The sequence below is a fragment of the Camelus dromedarius genome, chromosome 3, assembly GCF_036321535.1.
Source record: "Camelus dromedarius isolate mCamDro1 chromosome 3, mCamDro1.pat, whole genome shotgun sequence".
Classification (NCBI taxonomy): domain Eukaryota; kingdom Metazoa; phylum Chordata; class Mammalia; order Artiodactyla; family Camelidae; genus Camelus; species Camelus dromedarius.
In genome coordinates, this window is record NC_087438.1 from 64113313 (window position 1) to 64130571 (window position 17259).

Consider the following 17259-nt stretch of genomic DNA (forward strand, 5'->3'; position numbering starts at 1 on the left):
AGTGGAGATCCTTAATGGCAAAAAAAAAAAAAAAATCAACATGATCTGATGTGGACATACAGCTACCAAACAGATTCTCATGTTTGACAAATGCTTAAGTTCTTCTCAAAAGCTGTCTACAGTTATACTGTAAGTGTCTGATTTGGAGAAGACTTTCCCCTCCCATTTATTTATATATACGGGAAAGTTTTCAAAGTTGCGTATTTGCTAAGGGTACAGTGACTGAGATAATCTAAGGAGAATGAAGGTTGACAGGAGACTAACCAGTGTGATTACAATGTGGCTAGCTTCTGCTTCCCAGCCTACAACTCTTTCTGAGAGAGAAAAGGTTGTCTCATACATTCTAAAAACTTTCAAAAATGCCAGAGAGGGCAGGTGAGTTCAGTACATCTTCCCGTAGGTTAAGTGAAAGCCTTTGATCCTTGAGCCAGTATCCTAATACACCCCTGACACAGAGTAGGAGATTTGCCGGTTATTCAGTGAATTAACACTGAATTAAGTTACTTATGTGCCAACGACCATCAAGCCTTCCTTCCGTCCACTGACAGATCACAGAGAAATGTATTAAATAAAATACATTTGTTTGATCTGACTATAATAGATAATTTTATGATATTGTATCTAACTCAAGATTCATTAAGACATAAAGACAAATGAGGAGATTAAAAGAAATAATCTTTGGAATACCCATTTATACTTAAAAAAATCATAACTCATTCATTGGTGTGCTCTCAACTTTGCTCTTACCAAATGAGTAATGCTAGAAATAGGTGAATATTTTCTATTGTGTTAGGACCAAAGAGTTTTAGTTTTGAGCTGATAAAGAACATTTCTCTAAACCAGGTAGACAGAATTTCTGGTTTGTAAAACCAAATTCAATATTGATCTTGTCAGAGAGACTAGGAATCGGAACAAAAACACATACAAATAAGAAAGTAGAGACTTACTGTATCACGTTGCCTGTTATCTTTCCCTGATATTATCAAGAAGTAGTTCCATGTCAATAGCAACAACAAAACCAGGGGTATCATGTAGAGCTCAAAGTTCCAGACAACAAAGAGAAAGAGCTGGAGGAGAGAAAAGGGAGAAGAAAAAGATGAGTCAACTCTGAATTTCATTAAATGGCTTCTCTTATCCATATTGCACTTCAAAAAAACACACAACCAAATACTTCAGAACAGAAACATTTATCTTGAAAACAAAGCCTTGAGAACTTGTTAGGCATTTTTCTAAAAGCACCACTGGCCCCTGGCAAGTCACTAAGATTTTTACTTTGTTTAATTTCTATGAAGGAAAAACTGATATCATTACATTGTCAATGAGGCAATTTTAATTTTTTCTCCTCCAATGGAATTATTGTTAGATTGGACAAAATAAAGTTAAAAAGAAAAGACAGCAAAATGAGCTTCACTGCATTGTCAGAAACAACCAGCCTATCTGCCTTAAAGATAAAGAAAGAGTCACCATTTAATATTAGGGACTTAAAAAAAAAATCTCACTTGGATAACACAATGTAACAAGCATAATAGGCAGATGAAAATACCAAGTCTACACCAGAGAGCCCCCAAGATTTCACATTATGAATAAAAGCACTGCTATCAACAAGTGTAAAAACATTCAGCATTGCCATAGAAGTCCAACAGCTATTTAAAAAACAGAGTAACTTCATCAAAGGAAAAATTTAAATGTCTATTTCTATTATCTTTTAAAACTACCTACTTTTCTAAGTACAGAAACGATTCTTAAAATTGTCAGAGGAATGTTAGACTAAGAACTCACCTAGGCTGGCAGAAGGAGTCATTCTAAGAGCAACCACAGTGTAAAATAACCAGCACTGGGTACAAAGTGTGACTCCCCCTCTTCCCTCACTGGACTCTTATAACCCCTCACCAATCACCTAAATTCTCTGCATCTGTGGCTCCCGCTGCCAAATTAAGGCAAAGTCAGAAGGTAGTTAAGAGCCAGGTTCCACCCCTGATGCTAATTAGTCCTATAACCTCTTGGAACGGTACATATCCTCCTTTTAGATTCTTCTGTAAAAATGGGGATGACAAGAGTATCCACCTGAGAGGTTGTGAGAGTTAAATAGTTGTAATGTGTTAAGGAGTGCTCAAAATAAATATATATAGGGTAAATGATATCAATACCTTACAGAAAGTTAACTATTTATCAACTAAGATCTTCAGGCAATATATATTCTAATATTGAAAACTAGAAAGTCATCTGCCTGCTAAGATTTAGTGGAACTGGAGTATACTTGGGAATTTGAGCCAAGTGGTTGCAGTCACAAAACTCTTCCTGTATTTCATAGATCAGAAGGGTTAGGAGCAGGGCCCTAAGAACACTCATATCAGGCACAGCGGCACGAGCTGTTTGCAGCCTTTTAACCAAACCTCAGCCAAACCCACAGCTTATTCAAATTGCAGAGAAAATGAATCTGTATGGAGTGGAGAGGGACCTCTGACCTAAAGGCCAGAAGACAGGTTTCGGGCCCTAGAAAGTCACTCTGCTTCAGTATTTTCATTTCTCAACAGAGGTCTGTAGACCTCATCACCTCTAACATCCCTTTTTTAATATTTAAAATGACTTTATGACATTACTATACCATCAGAATTTAAAATTTTTTAATTGAAGTATAGTTGATTTACAATGTTGTGTTAGTTTCAGGTTTAAAGCAAAGTGATTCAATTATACATATACATATATATATTCTTTTTCAGATTCTTTTCCATTATAGGTTATTATAAAATATTGACTATAGTTCCCTGTACTATACAGTAGGTCCTTGTCATCAGGGGTTTTTTTTCAATATGGTACTGAATTTTGAAAATTATTTCTTTTACTGAATTCTTTGATATTCATAACCCACTTGGACACCAAAAAGCATAAATAATGGTTTAGTAACCTAAGAAATGAATTTTGGACAGAATTATATGGTAACTATAGATTCAAGTTCCTGAATAAGAAAAATCTCAAATATGTTAATGAATGAAACATGAGCTGTATCTTCTCTTTTACCAGGCAAGTATAAAGATTTCCAGAAAAGGAAAATATTTCCATTTAATTTTTGAAATACATACAATGTATATAAATATGATACAAATTATAGTTGATAGCTATGACTTTTCTATTCAAACGTATTTTAAAAATAAAATTCTTTATTCAGGAAGTGATTTAAAGCAGATTTGACAGATATCAACACATGTAAAAGGAAAATTTTTTTTGGCTAGAATTCATATTAATTCTTTACACATTTATTTGTAAAATTTAGACAATCACTGAAATATAAGCTCTTTAATAGTAAGGACTTTTTCTTTTTGCTCACCATTCTGGCCCCAGAGCCTAGAATGGTGCTTGGGGTATAGTAGGTGCTCATTAAATATGTATTTGCTGAATTAATGAATAAATGGATACTGGATTCCCAAGTCATTTAACATAAGTCTACTTAATTATTTGTATTAAAGTACTAAAGAGCCACTATTTAAAATCAAGTGACTTCTGGAAAATGTATTCAGAATTACACCCTGGGATACTACTACTGATTTTCTCCCTGAGGCACACAGATAGAAAAAGAACCTTAGTACTTCTAGAAAAAATTTCTTTTCATTCTGGCTATGTAGTCATGAACTGTCTCTCTTCTTAGACCTTTGGGTATATGGTTGCCTTTTCCAAAGACATTCACTCAACTCAGTGTATTCTGGCCTCAGGAGAAGACTCAGACTCATTCTACTGCTAAGCATCACCAACTGCAATGACTTTTAACCTACTGAGCATATATATTCCCCCTTGTAGTGTCCATTCATTGCTGTTAGAGTTCTGGTATTACCCAGAATGAACTTCCTTGTCATGCTCACATATTGGTGTTGGTTGTAGGCCAGGTGTTGCATCGAATAAACTTTTTAGATGATAATTCTGCAAGGAATCAAGACATCTATCATGCCTTTTTCTTCTCTAGGTTCAGCATCACTACTTGCTTAAAGTACCAGCTATGAGGTATGGTTTCTGGACACTTTTCTTTTCTGGACATCTTCTCACCACAACACCACATTAACAGCTTTCTTAAATCAATAAATCAATAGCACCTCAGAACTGACATAACATGTCTTATGGATACCTATGGTATTTTGATGCCCTAAAACTATGAATACCAGAACCCAGGATGGGAAAAGACACAGGAGAGAGAGACAAAGAAATAGCATTAGCTTTATGAATCCTGGTAGTGGAAATATAGTTTCCTTCCTATTTGTGCTCTTTAAGAATCTAATATTTTGGTAACCAAGTAAGGAACCCCTGCTCTTGAAAGTATCTTTTACTTTTTTTAAATAAAGAGCTTTGAATAAACTCTAAATACAAAAGCATTCTTTCTCAAAACTTAACTGGAAATTCCAGAAGGTCAAAAAAGAAAAAGCAGTGTATATTCTTGCCTACTTTATCGTAAATTAATTGATCATATATGCATGAGCTTATTTTGGGGTTCTCTAATCTGTTCCATTGATCTAAGCATCTGTTTTTATGCCAATACCATACTATTTTGATTATGATAGCTTTGTAGTTTACTTTGAAATCAGGACACATGATGCCTACAGCTGTCCTTCTTTCTCAATACTGCTTTGGCTATTTGGGGTCTTTTGTGGATTTCATACAAATTTTTGGATTTTTTATTTCTGTGAAAAATGTTGGAATTTTGATAGGGATTGCACTGAATCTGTAGATGATTGTGGAGAGTATGGACATTTTAACAATACTAATTCTTTCAACCTGTGAGCGGGGAATACTTTTCCATTTATTTGTGTCTTCTGCAATTTCATCAATGTCTTGTAGTTTTCAGTATACAGGTCTTTCACCTTCCTGTTTACATTTACTACTAAGTATATTATTCTTTTTGATGCAATTGTAAATGGGATTTTTTTCTTAATTTCTCTTTCTGACAGTACATTGTTAGTATATAGAAATGCAATGGGTTTTATTGATTTAGTATATTGATTCTGTATCCTGCAACTTAACTGAATTTGTTTACTAGCTCTAACAGTTTTTTGGTGGAGTCTTTAGAAATTTCCATATATAAAAATCATGTCATCCATAAATAGTGACAGTTTTACTTCTTCAATTCCAATTTGGATGCCTTTTATTTGTATTTCTTGCCTAATTACTCTGCCTAGGACTTCCAACACTATGTTGAATAAAAGTAGCAAAGTAGGCATCTTTGTTGTCTTCCTGATCTTAGAGGAAAAGCTTTCAGCTTTTCAGCATTGAGTATGATTTAGCTGTGGGTTTGTCATAGATGACTTATTACGGTGAGGTATGATCCCTCTACGCTTGCTTTCTGGAGAGTTTTTTTTATCATAAATAGATGTTGAATTTTGTCAAATGCTTTTTCAGCATCTACTGAGATGATCATATGATTTTTATCTTTCATTTTTTAAATGTTGTATACCCTGGTGATTGATATGTGGCTGCTGAATCATCCTTACCTCCTTGGAATAAATCCTACTTGATCATAGTATATGATCCTTTTAATGTATTGTTGAATTCAATTTGCTATTATTTAGTTGAGAATTTTTATATCTATGTTTATCAGGGATACTGGCCTGTAATTTTTTTCTTCTTGTGGGAAAGGACAGTGTTTTCAATAAATGATGCTAGGAAAACTGGACAGTCACATACAAAAGAAGAAAACCAGACTACTATCCTACCCCATACACAGAAATTAACTCAAAATGGATTAAAGACTTGAATGTAAGACCTGTAACCATAAAAACTCCTAGAAGAAAACACAGGCAGTAATCTCCTTGACACTGATCTTGGCTATGGTTTTTTTTTGATCTGACTCCCAAAACAAAGGCAACAAAAGCAAAAATAAATAATTAGGACTACATCAAACTAAAAAGCTTCTGCACAGCAAAGGAAATCATCAACAAATGAAAAGTCAATGTACTGAATGGAAGAAAATATTTGCAAATTACACAACTGATGAGGGGTTTGTACCCAAAATATATAAAGAACTTGTACAACTCAATAACCTGAAACCAAGCAAACTGATTAAAAAATGAGCAGAGGAGCTGAATGGACATTTTTCCAAAGAAGACAAACAGATGGCTAACAGGCACATGGAAAGATGCTAATCATCTAGTCATCAGGGAAATGCAAAGCAAAACCACACTGAGATATGACCTCATGCCTATTAGAATGGCTATTATCAAAAAGGTAAGAAAAAGCAAGTGAGAATGTGAAGAAAAGGGAACCCTTGTGCAGTGTTAGTGGGAGTGCAAAGCAGTAAAGCTAGAAAACAGTATGGAGGTTCTTCAAAAAATTAAAGATAACTACCATATGATCCAACAATTCAATTCTGAATGTTTACCAGAAGAAAATGAAAATACTAGCTCAAAGAGATATATGTACCCCCATGTTCATTGCAGCACTGTTTACACAAGCCAAGATACAGAAACAACCTAAGTATCTATAAGTGTATGACTGGATAAAGAAGTCATGATATATATACAATGGAATACTATTCAGCCATAAAAAGGATAGAATCTTGCTATTTGCAACAACCTAGATAAACCTAGAGGGTACTATGCTAAGTGAGTTATGCTAAATTAAATGAGTCAGAGAAAGACAAAACTATATGATCTTACAATATATGTGGAATCTAAAAATAAAACAAAGAAAATAAATGAACAAATAAAGAACAGAATGGTGGTTGCCAAAGGGGATGGAGGTGGTTGAAATGGGTGAAGAGGGTCAAAGTGTACAAACTTCCAGTTATAAAATAACAAGGCATGGAAATATTGTGTACAGCATGATGACTATAATTAATACTGTATTGTATATTTGCAAGTTGCTAAAGGAATAAATCTTAAAAGTCCTCATCATAAGAAAAAAATACTTGTATCTATGTATTGTCATGGATGGTAACTAGACTTATTGTGGTGACCATTTCATAATGTATACAAATATTGAGTCATGTTGTACATCTGATACTAATAGGTCAATTATATCTCAATTAAAAAGCAAGAATATGAACACAGATTAACAATAAAATGTATACACTGAACATCTACCATGTACTGTGCAATACTGGGTATTCAAAATTAGGATAAAACATTGTCTCTGGACTCATATTGCTTAGAATCACTAAGAAACAAGCAGTAGTTCTCTATACTATTAGTAATGATTCTAATACTTGTTAGTGGCAATGATCCTCTAATAAAGAGTCCTCGAGGAAGAAAAGGGTTTTAGCTTATTCTCTCCACACGAAAGCCTCTTTCTCCCTGGGGCCCACCTGCACTAAGATGAGATCCTTTCCTTTTTCCTACAACAAAACAAAACATTCATGGCTGGGTCTCCAGTGTCTCACTAGGGCAGCAGGAGAAAGAAGGCTGCTCAGATATACCCCAGGAAGGCTAAGATGATGCAAAATCTGTCCTTGGTCCTGACCACACTTTTTCATAGATTTGGTGTTAAAAAGAGAGAGATAATGGGCTAAAGTGGGATGAAAAAAGCAAGAATGAAATCACTGACACATCCACAGAGCATAAATATAAACTATAAAGTGCCTAGGATTTTTCCCAACTCATACATTCCAAACTCCTTTTTGCCTGAATAGGACATGAAAGAGGATCTGATGATTCTAGAATTTCTCAAGGTTAAACTAGGTAATAAGGACTCCTGCACATCTGCACAGTGTTTAACTTCCTTTGACTTCATCACTATGACATCCTTCCCTAATTTCTCCTCTCTCTCTGTGTCACAGTCTCCTTGCCTTTCTCCCTCTCCCCCCAACACTTTTAATAAGGAAACTTGGACTATCAATATTTTACTTTAAAAAAAAATCCATGTCCCCATTCCAAACAAAACATCTAGCCCTACATTAGTTAGCTTTGCTCATTTAAGACTAAAATTATTTCAAGCATTTGGTGGTTTTCTTTTTCAAATCACTAGATAAGGCTGTTGTGATTTACAATTAAAATTCTATGGCAGGAACTCTTCACGGGACATTAGTCAAATGGTGTTAAATACACACAACCTTCTTCATTAGAAAAAGTATATTGAGGGTTTTATGCATTATCCTGGATGGTAGATGCCCTCTGTCAGTCTGTCCTGGATTGTTACTCATGACCATGGGAATCCTTCAAAAAGCTCCTGCAGTGTGGTGCACTAGAAAGAGTGTGAGTGGTTGAATCAGGCCCATGTTTGTATCCAAGATCACTAGTCACTACCTATGTGACCTTGAACTAGTTACTAGATTACTCTTAGTTTTACCACCTGAAAAGTGGAAATTATACTATTTACTTTGCGGATGTAAGATGGAATTAGCCTAGTGCTTGGCACCTGTGGGATGCTCAGTAAACATTAGGTAGTATTTCAAGCAAGAATATATTGGCTCATACTACATAAAATTTTTTGGACCTCCTTTCAGCTCATCACTTTTCCTATAGCACACTAGAATCTACAGGTAGTGATTGTTTCAAGCATAAAAGCTATGTTTAAAAAGCCATGTCAACTACAGTATAAAGAGATGATAAAATGAGTGCAATTTTTAGTATTTTTATATTTAGCTTGTGGTTACTGCATGCAGTAATGAACCCAATTTCTTCATGTCTCTCTGTACCCAAGCCTTTTGCAATACTCTTCCACAACAACACTGAGATTAGACATACGACTTATTTTGGCCAAGGAAAGTGCAGCAAAAATGTTAATCACAGAGGCTTAAAAAACACTTGCTCATTGGGGTTTGCCCTCTGCACTCTTCAAACACTAAGCTACCATGTCAACAAGCCCAGGCTAGTCTGCTGGCTAATGAGACATGTAGCACAGTTGACTATCACCCCAGTTGGAAGCCAGACAGTGTCCAGAAGCAAAGCTGCCTAAATGACCAGAAGCTGACCAGAGAAGCATAAGGGAGCCCAGCTGAGAACAAAAGACATACCCAACTGAGCCTTGTCCAACTTGTTCACCCACAGAAACATCATTAAATAAATTGTAGTTGCTTTATATTATTAATGGAGTGGTTTGTTATACAGCAAATACTAACTGATACATATTTTCTCTCCAAGGAGACAGCGTTGTATAGTAAAATATGGTCTGGACCAGGAAACTAAAGAAGTGGTTTTAATTCCATTTCTGTTATTTGACCATCATAGGACCTTGGCCAAGTCAGTTATTCTCTTTAATTTTAGTCTATCTATAAAATGGAGATGGTATTATCTGCCTACTTCACAAGTTGGCTGTGGGAAACAAGTAATGTAATACATGTGCACCACATGTATTACAATCATATGACAAATACTTTTATCACAAACTACTATATCAATGCAAGTACTATCAATTTTATGCTTTTCATACTCAAAATTGTTTCTGAAAAATTATAGAGACTTTCTTAAATAATACCAGAAGATAAGTCAATATGATAACTATTCTTTGAGCAGTTATAAAAGATGGGTGGTGTTCCTTAGAGGGATGTGTGTGTGTGGTGTGGGAGGATGAGGTTTGTTGGAAAGAAGTCACAAGCGCTAAACATAGGGTTTGCAGTGAGATTTTTTTTTCACTAATAATCAGAGCAAGAAAAATCCACATCTTTACAGAAACTCATTATTGCTAGTAGATTTTGTGAACTCTGGAGTTGAAACAATTAAGTTTTAAAATATCAACAATTTTTAACAACCTCATGCCCCTACAAGAATCTTGTTCTGAACTAGCAGTTTTGTGAATGTCAATTCCTGTCTATAATTTTTTCACTTTTAAGTCCAAATACCTTTTATCTAGATTAATGCTATCTTGCCTATGATTCTATCATCAACATCACAAACGCAATTCTTCAGTATCTATTTGGGCCACACTTTAAAAGCAACCTAAATTTTAATCCTAAGTCTTCAGAATGATTCTTTTGAAAATCTATAATTTACTGAAAGGTAAATGACATAATTTATCCTAACAAGTATCTTATATCACACTGCATAAAATAAATTCGAAGGGGAAAGTCCTGAGTAGGAGACTGGGAAGGCCAAGACTGTCTTCACTTTATGACCAAGGAAACTGAGGCCCAGGAGTCTGAGACTTGTATAAGCATACCCTCTACTGAGTGGCAGAGCCAGCTCTTCTAATTCCCAAACCAGCGTGCTTTTCCCACAATGCTCCACTGCGTCTAAGGGAAAAGATTTTATAGTGAATGTTGATGCTCTGAAGGTATTAATTATTTAGGGACTGATTATTTAATTTGTAGATTTTCTATAATTCTGCTTTCTCTCCTTCCTCTTGCTCTGGGATAACCACTTTTGCATCAGTACAAAGAAATGGGATACCACTTCTTAGGTGTTCTGGTTTAGGTCTGGTATGGTGAAGAGGTCAAAAACTAATGGTCAAAATGAGGTTTGGGGAGCCAATTTCACTCTTCCTTTTTCTCACTCTCTCACATGGCTCTGAATAATCAAAGTTGGCTATTCACAAGATTTCTATTAAATGGGTTTTCCTTTCTCCAAAATGTTTAGAAGAGGTTAGCAAGGTGGCTGTAAAAGCAAAGATTGGAAAATGAATGCCAATTACATTTTACAGACAAAAAAAAAAAAAAAAGAAAGAAAGCCTTACTTTTCCACATGAAGATTAAACAAAAAGACCTTCCCTACTCAGAAGCTAAGTGAAGGTGGGCTAAGGCTGTTCACTTACATTTAAACAAGGCAAACTGTATAAAGGAGAGGGAATGATTCAAAATATTAAGATTTTATAGCAGCGTCATTTCTTAGGAGGTACAAGACATGCCTGGTTTTTCTTTCTTTGAGCCTGGGGTTTTAAGAGTCCCAGGCAGGACTGGGCCATCCACATCATCCCCTCAATTGATACTCTCATTGAAGTGCAGTGGAAGATGCCTGCATTCAATGATCATTCAGCACGACACATGACAGTATCCCTGGGGCAGCACACTTCAAAAAAATCATTTAAGTTGGAATATTGAATATCCTATTCTTTTGCAAACTACAGTATATTTTAAAAAAGAAATCTCATCCAAAATGATTAACACTTCCTACTGTTCAGGAAAAAAGCCTGCCCTTTCAGACTAACAGCTGTGGATCATTAGCTCTCCAGTGATGAGATGTGTTTGATGAGTATTTTTCTTTCTAATTAAGAGATGAGATTCTCTATTTGACTGTCTCTTCAGAAAGAAGTGAAGAAAAAATTCTCTGCCTACATGGAAAGGCCATCTCCTACAAAACAATTAATTATTTCACGGCCCTTTTAGAAAATCCTTTTCCTCTCTAATTTCATTTTTTTCCTTAACTTAACACATTGATGGCCTTCACAGTATTAACCCATTTTTCACCCAACCTTTACCCTCTGATGTCTTCCTGTTTGTTTCATCATTCAAAAATGTCTATTTCAGATAGAACAGAATGAGGAAATGTAGCACATGTATGTACTTACTTTACCCTAACAGAGAGCATTTGGTGTGAGAATATTCACTGATGTGAGAGGCCTCAAATTAGGAAGATAAATACATAGTGTTTGCCTTTTGAAGAACTAGGCAATGCTTTTGAAAAATAAAAACTTTAAGAGGCTTAGCCATATATAAAAACTGGTTATGGTAATTAAATTCTTAAAAGGAAACTAGTTCACCTCTACCAGTAAGACTGGCCTTAAAGAAGAAAGCTAGTGGATATAAAGTGGAACCTAAAATATACAGCTTTTCTTTTTGAAAAAAAAACCATCATCAAGGCTAAAAAATTCCTTGAATTAAAAACATGATTGAAGAGAACACTAAGAAGCAAATGAAAGCACTACTTGTGAATACATGAGGATGTTTTTAGTTATCACAATGACTGGGCTGGGAAAGGGGAAATACTGGTATTTACTGGGTGGGGCCAGGGGTGTGAAACATGCTAAAATACGTGGAACAGTTCCACCCAATGAAAAATCTTCCTGCCCCAAAGCTCACAGTATTCCTCTTTGAGAAACCTTGCCAATTTCTCACATAGACACTAGTCTAGTCCACATTTAACTTAAAAAAGAACAAACGTATGTACAGATGTATACAAATGTGCACATAAGAAGGCTAGGTGTATTTCCTACATGACGGCATGAGAGCAGGAAAGAAAATGAATTGCACTCACTCATATGTACTTGCACTGGGCTCTTTCTCGCCATTATTAACATATAATGTCTCTTAAAAATATGCCTACAGAAGAACTGGAGGTGAACCCACTCTGCCCACTTACTCTCCCTTGGATTAAGTTAGGCTCCACACACCACCAGCAACTTCAGAACCTCATCTTCTGGGAAGGGGGTGGTTTTGCCTTGATTTAAATAGCCAGATGGTGTCACCACCTGTTCTAAGGTCTTTATTTCTGGTTGATTCCACTAGAGCTTTTTGTACCACCTCCATCACCAGGGGAGAGAAGATAGGCAATGTGAACCTGCTTAATTCCCACCCTAACGATAGCTTTTTCAAGGCGGTTTTAAAGTATGACACATTGCTCTCTTGCAGAGAGACTTTGCTTTGTTTGCACAATGTTCTAAAGTAAAGATGAGCAGAGAGCAGACGACAACTTTAGACTCACTGGATCCCTCCACCTTGTTTGTTTCCAGCAGTCTTGCCACAATGATCCGGGAAGCTTTATCATGCGTATATGCATACTCAAATACAGTGATTTTTCTCCCTGTCCCAATCAGAATGAGAAATGAGATGATTCCCTCTACTGCTTTCTTTTTGACTAGTTTCAACCAGATGCCAAACTGACAAGACGTACGTATGTACGTGTGTGTGTGTGTGTGTGTGTGTGTGTGTGTGTGTGTGTGTGTGGTTTGTGTGTTTAGAGGGAAAAAATCAAAGTGCACTCTCTACCAAATGATCCCTTATATTGATTGGGCAGGCAAAGTATGTCAAGAGAACCATCTATCTCCGTTGTTCCGGTAACAGAATGAGGTATATGGTTGGGAGTAGAAAAAAAAATTGGAAATTGGTTGATTTGTTGGCAAAGCTTTGAATTGAATGCATATACTATAATTTAGCTTATTTACTGGTGGTGGTAAAAAAAATCAGTGTCTGCTCAGATTTACTTAGACCACTTACAAGTACACATCAGAAAGTTCTGATACTTTACTTTGTGAAATTGTACATGGGGTGTGTGAAGTTGCTACCTGAAACTTAAAGTCCACTTAAATCTTAATACATTCAGGCGTTTTTGAAAATCATAGCTTGACTTTGTCTATTAAAGAAGCAAGCGTGACAACTAGGTAGGACTCATTTGAAGCTGTCTTACATACCACCCACAGAAACACCTTCTGAAGAATCTCCACAACAAAATGGACCAAAACAACCTTAAAGACGGTTTTATCAACTAATCACAGCATAATGCACCCTGCTCTCCTTGATGGAGATATTATATCAATAGAACCTGCCAGCCAGACGGCTTGGGAAGTTATTTATTTATTTAGATTTTTTTCTTTTTCAGCTTACAAGTTGTATCACTATTTCGTGTCATTTTTATCAAAGTCAGAGATGAAAGGCTCTGGCTTTGCTTTGAGAACACTGACAACTCCAAAATGTAAAGCCCAGAGTGTGTCCAACTTGAGCATCACATCAACCACACATGAATAACTGATAAGCAATCCCTGCAATGTTGTGAGTTGCATGTTAGTGAAACTTTGGATGTAGAATTAAAGTGACAAATGCTTACAGATGCCTGGAGAATGTTGATTCTCTGAGGTCCCTTTCATTAGAAATTAGGACTTTACCTAGTGGTTTGTAATGCCTACCATGGACTCAAGTACAGTTGTATTTTTAATTTTAATAGTTTCATCATTCACAGAGGTCCCACTCATTCAAAAACAGGCTGCATGTAAAGCCATTCTTGCAGATTACATATCAACCCATGTTTATTGTTTTAAATGACCAGATATAAACCATTAAGAGAAATTGGTGAATTGGTATTATTTGGTCCATGAGGAGGTAGCTGGTCTCAAGTAATGATGGCTCTTGAAAAATTCTTAAGGACCACCTCAAAAGCCATGTAAGGATGAGTAATACTACTAAGCTCACTGACGCTCGTCTTTCTCTAGATTCCACTCCTCCAGGATCCAACTGGTTCTGGAGGGACCCATGACTATTGCACCAGTGTAGGTAAAGAACATTTCATGCTTCAATTATTTTCTAAGTAAAAAAAAAAAAAAAGGCATTTTAATGTTGGTTCCTAATTTGTTTTTCTTTTACTATGTCTCTAGTGCCAATGAAACAGATGTATTTTTTCCCTGTGGTATTCAAGTTCTTATAGAATGTTCTGATATCCCTTTCTGTCTTTTAAGTTCTCAAACCATTATTTAATAAAATTGTGGGATTAAATGTGATATTTTATATAGGGATAATGTCATACAAACGTGCCATTTTTTATATATTTTCTAGGGCTTCAGAAGTGCTACAAATGTTTGTTAAAGCTTATTAGAGACAGTTATCTTTTAAATATTTAAAGAAATGCATCTATTATCGTTACTATTTTTGCAGTAGGCTCTTAATCAGCTCCCCTCTTGGTGTGCGTAAATGCTGTGTCTAGAAACACAAATCTGATAACAATGTTTGCTGATGTACAAAATGTAAAATTTTCCCTAGGCTTGAAATCTGGCTTTAAAACTATCTCCATCATGAACAGGTACAATATTTAGGGCAACAGCTGGCACTTCAGTTGCTCATGGGGGGAAACTCCCTCTGTTCTATATAACGTGCCAGAAAATAGGATACCCAGCTAACGAAAAAGCCAAACACATGTTAGTGAAGTCTGTGATACAAGTTACTTTAAAAATTAGTCCTGTGGTCTTTATATTCCTCATTCGCTCACTGAACAGAAGTACCTAACAAGCAGATGATGAATGATGGTGACTGCTTTTTTATCCAGCAGCTAATATGCAGAGGACTGCATTCTGCCAAGTTTGGGAATGTTTGGCCCCATTCTGATTCATTTCCACTTAAATTATCTCACCCAGACTTATCTAGCTTATCACCATTATCTTTCCCGGGCTGCTGATTTCTGATCTTTCTTTTTAATCCTTCATACCACAACCTAGCGGTTACTCAGGTTATCCTTTACCCAGATTTAATATCTTCATTTCAATCTTAAAATCACAGAGCCAAAGTCAGAAAGCATGTTTTAAAATTTTCACCCTCATAAATAGATTTAAGGCCTAATAATATCATACATTTCAGCTATCCTACCAGTTTCTGAAACTTCATCTCCCATTCTGTCTTATAATTTTCTAATTTTCTCCTCCACTGGTCTCATTCCCCCCAATCCCTCTGTTCTGGAAAAACGTCAAGAGTTATGTTTAGCAGCTCAAGCTATGTCTGAACATTTCTCTTTGCAATTCAAATAATCATCTTAGGCTGCTTTTAACAGCCTCCTTTACTCCATTCCATCTTTTACCCTTGCTGTGTAATGTTTACTGATGAATGTCTTTCTCCCATTTCTTAACAGATCTTAGTGGTCTAGTTACCACACGGGAAGCCTAGAGGTTTGAACACTAAGTATACATTTCTCTTGGCTATTTTCCATGCCTCTAAACATTCTCTTCAATGCAACAGGGCTTGTGTTTCAATGGTAACAGAAGTTATCAGAGAACACTAGTTTAGACAGCAAGCAAGCCGCACTCCAACTGTTCAAACAGCCTGACTTTTACAGTAAAAGGAAAGGCCCTGGGCCAAGACCACTGAGATGAGCAGGTATTTTTAGTTCACTTGTAGGCCAGCTCTAATGTAATTCTGAAATGTTTTCTTCAAACCAAACCCAACTTTTTCAGGGCTGTCCAAATCTGTTTTCTTTTATAGCAAGTACAAATTCTTGGAGCAAGGCAAGCATGCGTATCGTTTGCAGTGCTGCTGCATGTCTATGGTGTTGATGCCCGGTGGCTCAAATTAGTCCACAAAACAGATGAGCGCATTGTAATTAGCTCTTGTCAAACTGTTAGAAATACAAAACCCATTTCCACTGTAATAAAAATTATGAAAAGGAAAAATCTCTCATATCATTTTCAGCCAAAATAGTTCCTGAAATGTCTGGTAGTTTAGGATTCCAGAGTTCTAAAAGGAGGCCATTTCATTTTCAGAAAAGCTTTCACTTCATTGACATGGAGATGCTGAGATGTATTATCTTTCAGGCCTCTTTGTTTTGGATCTGACTGCCTATAAAACCTCACTTCTAAAAATGACCTGCTGTGGGTGGACACATTTCATTGAGCTGCACAGTACTGATGTATGATTCCCAACAAAAACATCCTTCTTCGAGTATTTTAAAACTGAACTTTTTCTATCCGTGCACTATTATCAGTTTTCCCGAATATCTAAATATTTTATTTTGTTTAAACAGAGAGGACATTAAGGAAGCATAACCAAAGGTTCAGATGAGATAACTTTGATGTTAAACTCACATGCAATGATCATCAGTTTCTTGTTGACAATTTACTAGAATGTCCATGACAATGACTGTTTTGCTCCATTTTTAAATTATTCACAAGCTTCAGCAGGGTTCTGGAATTCTCTGGAATTTAATGTCCTCTCAAGGAATGGGCTAGTAACAGGTAGATATTTCAGAAAGTAAATTTAAATACTAACCAAAAGGTGGTGCTGTTTGAGATTAGGTCAGATATACCACAAAAACTATCTCCTTTTACTTGTTTTCACAACTTTCCCAAAGATACCTTCAGGTATACTTGTGGGAATGAGAAGTGTGGTATTAAATGAATCTATCTTTAAAAGTAATAAAACTATCATATACAAAAGTTAATACAAAATTGATCATAGAGCTAAAATTACAAAACGTCTAGAAGAAAACATAGGAGAAAAGAGTTGTGGTCTTGGGCTAGGCCAAGAACTCACAGATACAACACTAAAAACATGACCTAGATATGTATTCAAAAACTAGACTTCATTTAAGTTAAAAACTTTTGTACTTCAAAAGACACCATTAGGAAAATGAAAAGACAAGCCACATACTGGGAGAAAAAAATTGCAAATCATTTATCTGATAAAAGACTTGTATCCAGAGTATATAAAGAACATTAAAAAGAACATTATACAAAGATCAAGACCCAGTAAAAAAATGGACAAAAGATCTGAATAGACATTTCACCAGAGAAAACATATGAATGTCTAATAAGCACATGAAGAGATGCTCAACACTGTTAGTCACTGAGGAAATGTAAATTAAACTACTGTGAGATACTGCTTCACACCCACTAGAATTGCTATACTCAAGGCAGAAAGTACTAAATGGTGAATATATAGAG

At 35.8% G+C, this 17259-nt stretch overlaps 1 protein-coding gene across 15 annotated transcripts in view; it reads right to left on the reverse strand.

Moving 5' to 3' along the window:
* Positions 1 to 17259, reverse strand: part of MCTP1 (multiple C2 and transmembrane domain containing 1) — a 481548-nt gene that overhangs the window by 92671 nt on the left and 371618 nt on the right. For 12 of the 15 annotated variants that reach the window (XM_031448470.2, XM_031448431.2, XM_064482488.1 and 9 more), the window contains one exon: positions 948 to 1067. The exons of the other annotated variants lie outside the window; for them this stretch is intronic. In XM_031448470.2, the coding sequence (XP_031304330.1) occupies positions 948 to 1067 (120 nt within the window). The remainder of the gene's footprint in view (positions 1 to 947; positions 1068 to 17259) is intronic. 15 annotated transcript variants of the gene reach the window in all.